The 5,536-nt window shown below is 16.7% G+C and overlaps 1 protein-coding gene across 1 annotated transcript; it reads left to right on the top strand.

Annotated features, from left to right (window-relative positions):
- Positions 1 to 293: 293 nt before the first annotated feature.
- Positions 294 to 5,415, top strand: LOC135120484 (uncharacterized). Its single transcript, XM_064044792.1, has 6 exons — positions 294 to 391; positions 1,860 to 1,899; positions 1,954 to 2,010; positions 2,865 to 2,939; positions 4,939 to 4,998; positions 5,344 to 5,415. Exons 1-6 carry the CDS (start codon positions 294 to 296, stop codon positions 5,398 to 5,400), a joined length of 387 nt encoding a protein of 128 aa, XP_063900862.1. The 3' UTR covers positions 5,401 to 5,415.
- The last annotated feature ends 121 nt before the right edge of the window (positions 5,416 to 5,536 follow it).

Below are 5,536 nucleotides of genomic sequence, written 5' to 3' on the forward strand. Positions count from 1 at the left end.
TATATCAGAAAAGTTTTATTAACTAATAATATATAAGTAACTATTTTTTATATCAATAAATATTATTGCTTATATATAATTTAAGGTTTAAAATTTTTTATAGTACATAATTACTCCTTTTTTTGTTTGGAGTTGATATTTTAATGTTAACTACAGTTACGTTATTAATCTACTAAAACTTTTAATCAGTTATATTATTTACATAATTTACTTTTCTTAAATTATTTATTACCTTTAATTTTAATTTTTTTAAAAATTTTAGATGGACAAAGCTTAAGTAATATAAAAATAGTATGCAAAGTAGCGAACTTTTTAAACAAAAAGAGTTATCCATTGACTCGAATAAGCCCACAAAAGAATTAGAATGGATCATTCGTACTTTGTTTGATCTGTAATGCTTTCTGCTATATTTTTTTAAAAAACGTTACTTTATTTTATAATTAATATTTACGTTATATAAAAGCTCAGCATTTAGTTTGAAATATGTTTTTAAATATTTTTTAAGCAAATTTTAATTTAAAATTATTACATCTGTTGGTGATTATTTTGTACTAATACTTATTTTTACTTATAATGAATATACTGTTAGGATTTATTAATTATCACTTATATATTTACACCTTCTTATAATACTTTAAATCATAGTTAACTCTCACAAATAATTAATATTTAAATTGTTAACTCTTATTTTTACTAAAAGTGTATTTAATAATATTTTATTTTTATTTAGATTTCTAGTCAGTTTTTTCTTATATTTATTTTTAAATAAAAGACTTTTAATTTATAAGTATTTTCATAAATTTATTTATAGTATTATATAGTTTTTATAAATATACATTTATATATCTTTATTTTTATTTTTTTATTAAACTAAATAATTATATGTTAATAGTAAGCACATAAAACTATAATAACTTATTATTATATTTAATTATAAGTTATTTTATTGTGGACTGTTTATTTTAATTTTTTAATTTTACTTTTACTTTTTGATATTTTTACTTAAATTTCCGAGTTTAATTTTAATAGAAATTTTTTAATTAAATTAGTTTAAGAAAAACTTTTATACCATATTTACCCAATTTTGAGTGGGTCTTCCCACGTGAAACATATAATTTAATTATCAACCTGCCGGTATATTTAAAAAGGCCCATTATTAAGTTAATTTGGTTGCTCTTTTATTCTTTTAAAAACACTGTGATTGGCTGCAATACAAAGTAAAGTTTTATTGGTTGAATTTAGGGTTAAAATTTTTTTTAATATTTTCATTTTTTTATATTTTTTAGTTTATTACTTCGAAACTTCACAGTTTTTACTTTTTTTTTATTTTGTTGTTTCCAGCTTCAGTACGCGTAGTTTTGAGTGATTTCCTATAGCGTCTCTACTTCAACCCTAGTATTAATAATTATTATTGTGATAATAGAATTAATAATAATGAGTAATGATACTTCTCTACCAGTCGCCTACTCTCGTTATAGCTTATATTAAATATCTCTTTTGATCGGGCTCTTGTTAATAACAATTTTTTGTTATGCTCTACTATTAATTAGTGGTAGAATTTATTATGTTTTAAGTCTGTTGAACTTTACAAACTTTTTTATTTTATATATTTTTGTTGTATTTTTTATTATATGTTATTTTTTTTATGTTTACGAACTTTTTTATTTATATATTTTTTTAAAGTTTACAAACTTTTATTTTTTTATATGTTATTACGTATATTTTATATTAAATAATTTTTCTAAAGTTCTCAAACTTATATAAATTATATTTATATACTTTTTTATTATATTTTTTATATTTATATATTTTTTAACTTTCCAAACTTTATGTAAACTTTTTTAAATATATATTAATAGAATTGATATTGATTCTTCTGGAGTTATTACTTTAGAGAAAGTAATTCTTTCAATATTTTTATATTAAAAAAAGTTTAGTACTATTTTTTAAAAGGCCCTCACAGCTTATCATAATTGGGATCTTCCAGCGGATTACGCGCAGGAGTTACTGGTACTGAAATAAAAATATATAAAGTTTTTATTAACTATTTTTTTTACTAAAAAAGTTTATTATAAAAAGTTTTATTTATTAACGTTCGCATGTAAATTTTTTTTTGCTATTATTTTTTTTAGGAACTTATATTAAAGAAATAAATAATAGTCTATATAACACTTTTACTTATTACTATTTACTTTAGAAATTTTTTAATGTAGTTTTTGTTATAATAATTTATATAAAATAATAATTATTTATTATAAAGAAGTTTAGGATTTACTTTTATATTTTAATACTTCATTAACTTTTCTTATTATTACATAATATTTTATTATATATTTATTTACTTTTGTTTATTTTTATGTACTATTTTTAAGTTTATTATAATGTTTTATAATTTTTTTATATGAAAGTATTTTTTGCTTTTATTTATTATATTTACTTAATAAACTTTTTTTATTATTATAATAAACTTAATAATATTTTTATTTTTATTTATTTACTTTTACTTATGATTATTATAATAATAAATTTAATAATATTTACTTTAAAAAAATATATTTTTTTACTTTTTTATATATATATACTTTTAAGACTTTTTTAAGGCAATATTATAATTAACTTTTAATATTATTATATATTTTATATAATTTTTTTTTTTACTTTTTATTATTATTATTTTTAAACTTTATTATATTTTTAAATAATTTCTATAAATTTATTAATGAAAATGTATACTACTTTTATTTATTATTATTATTCTGTGCCTTCTTGGTTTCTTTATAATATCATTAACCAAAATCAATGTTTTTATTACTCCAATGAGAATTTTTTTGTTGGGCTCTCATGAATATTAATGAATTTTTTAGCGGGAATGTGCCAATGAGAATCACGTTATCGAGTTTTCTAATTTTTTGAAGTTTTTTTTTGAGAAAGAAAAAAAGGTTTTTTTTATCAGTAAAAAGTAAAAAAAAGTATATAATTTTTTTTTTTCAGTTTTATTTTTTAAGTAAGGAAAAAAGTATATAAAGATTTTTATATAAAAAAATATATTTTGTTAAATTTTTATATAAAAGTGTTGAAAAACTTTTTTTTAATAAAAAAAGTATTAAAAATTTTCTTTTATAATAAAAAACTAATAGTAAAAAAAAAAGGTGGAAAAGCAGGAATTTTTTTTTTCTAATAATAAAACAAAAAGTAACTAAAAAGTACAAAAAAGTTTTTTTATATTTTTTTCCAAGTCTGAAATTTTTTTGTTATAACTTTAGGATAAGTATTTGAAAGTTTTTTATTTATAAAAAATATTAAAACTTTTTTATAAAAGTTTACTGTTTTTTATTTTTTGTATAAAAAAAGTAAATATTTATTTATTTATTAATAAAAAATAAAAAGTTTTTAAGAAGTAAAATTTTATTTTATATATATAAATTTTTATAAGTTTTTAATTATAAATAAAAAGTAAAAAGTTTCAAAGAGTCAACTTTTATTTTATTTTTATATGAACATGTAGAAAAACTTTTTATTTTCAGTAAAAAACAAAAAAGTACAAAGTTTTTTTAGTTTTATTTTTTATAAAGTTTACAACTTTTTATTTACTTTAAAAATTATAAAAAATTTTTATATTTATTTTTTATAAATAGTAATTTATTTATTCATTTAAGTTAACATAATAATATTTTTATATAAAGATAATTTTTACATTTTTTTTTTTACTACTTTACTTTTTTTATTAAAAGAATTATTATTTGATAGTAATAATACTAATAATTTTATTTATATTAGAACCGTAATAATAATATTATATATTTTTTTATAAGAACTCTTATTACTTTGAAGGTAATAATAACATTTTTATATGTTCTATAGAAAATACTTTTTCTACTTTGAGTATAATAATAATTTTTATATATTTTTTTTTTAAAGAAAACTTTTTATTTTTGGTAGTAATAATATTAACAATATTTTTTTTATTAGGACTCTTTTTACTTGGAAAGTATTAATAATTTTTTTTAATTAGGTTTTTTTTCATATAGAAAACTTTTTTTCTTTTTGAAAGTAATAACTCTTTTACTTTCTTTTATTAAAAAAACTTCTATTTATAAAAGTAATAATTAGTTTTTATATATTTTTATAGAAAAAACTTTTTTATCTATAATAGTAATATTAATAATATATTTCTTTTAAAACTTTTTTCTTTTTCAAAGTAATAATATAATTATGCTATATATTTTTTTTATTAAAATTTTTATTTTCTTCGAAAGTAACAATAATAATATTTTCATATAGAAAGAACTTTTCTTCTTATAGAAGGAATAAAAATATTATATTATTTTTCTTTTTATGTATGTAAAAAAACTTATTTCTTTTTTAAAGTGATATTAATAATATTATATATATTTTTTATCAGAACTTTTTTTACTTTGAAAATATTACATTTTTAAAAAATAATATTATATACTTATTTTTTATAGAAAGAACATTTTTTCTTATAAAAGTAATAATAGTTTATCATTCATGTTTTATAATAATAAAATTTTATTTATTTATGACAGTAATACAAATTTCAGTGGTTACATTATTTATTAGAAGAATTTTTTTTTAATAGTAATAATGTTTTGTATAAAAGTATATATAAATAAAAAAACTTTTTTTACCTTTAAAAGTGATAATAATATTTTTTTATTATTTTTATTATAAATTTTTTTTCTTTTCATAGTAATCACATTTCTATGTAAATATATTTTTTTAATATCAATAACTTTTTCCTTGAAAAGTAAAATTATTGTATATATTTTTTTGGGAGGAACTACCTATTATATGTAAAAATAACATTATTGATATTTTTCAAAGTATATTTTTTTAATAATATTGTTATATTTATTATTTACTAAAAGAATGTTTTTCAAAGAAATAATAATAATAAAATATTTATATTTTATTTAGATTAAAGAACTTTTCCACAGAATTGATACAGAAAATGATGGCCGTCTTAAAACTTTTGAAGTTTATTATTATTATTATTATTATTTTGTGGTTGTTGTTGTTGCGTAATATTTAAATTTAAACCAATCGTGCGCTTACTTAATATTAAGAGTCTATAAGAAAGCCCTTTTGAAATCGCGGATACTACTAAGAACCGATAAGAATTTTAAATATATATTCACGTGGCTAGAAAGAACAGGAGCTGCTATGCTAAAATTTTTCGCGTGTTATGAGTAGCCAGTAGCAGTGTTTAATTTTATGTCACGTGCTTTTCTGTAGTTTACAGAAATTTGCTTAAATTTTATTATTTTTATTTACTTTTATTTTTTCATTATTATTATTACTATTATTATTATTACTCTTTAGCTGAAAATTGCACTGGAAAGGGAAGGCGTTTGTGTGACTATTGAGGTTCAACGCTGATTTTTTTCCTTTTTGTAATAATTTGCTCATATGTAAGTTATTCTACCAATTTATTGATCGTACATTCAAATTAAATTTTAAACCTACCAATATATATATTTTAATAAAAACTAAGTCTAATTTATAATTTGCATGC

This window comes from Zophobas morio, unplaced genomic scaffold (genome assembly GCF_036711695.1).
Source record: "Zophobas morio isolate AGI-343-1 ecotype UQ-CSIRO unplaced genomic scaffold, CSIRO_AGI_Zmor_V1 ptg000382l, whole genome shotgun sequence".
Taxonomy (NCBI): Eukaryota; Metazoa; Arthropoda; class Insecta; order Coleoptera; family Tenebrionidae; genus Zophobas; species Zophobas morio.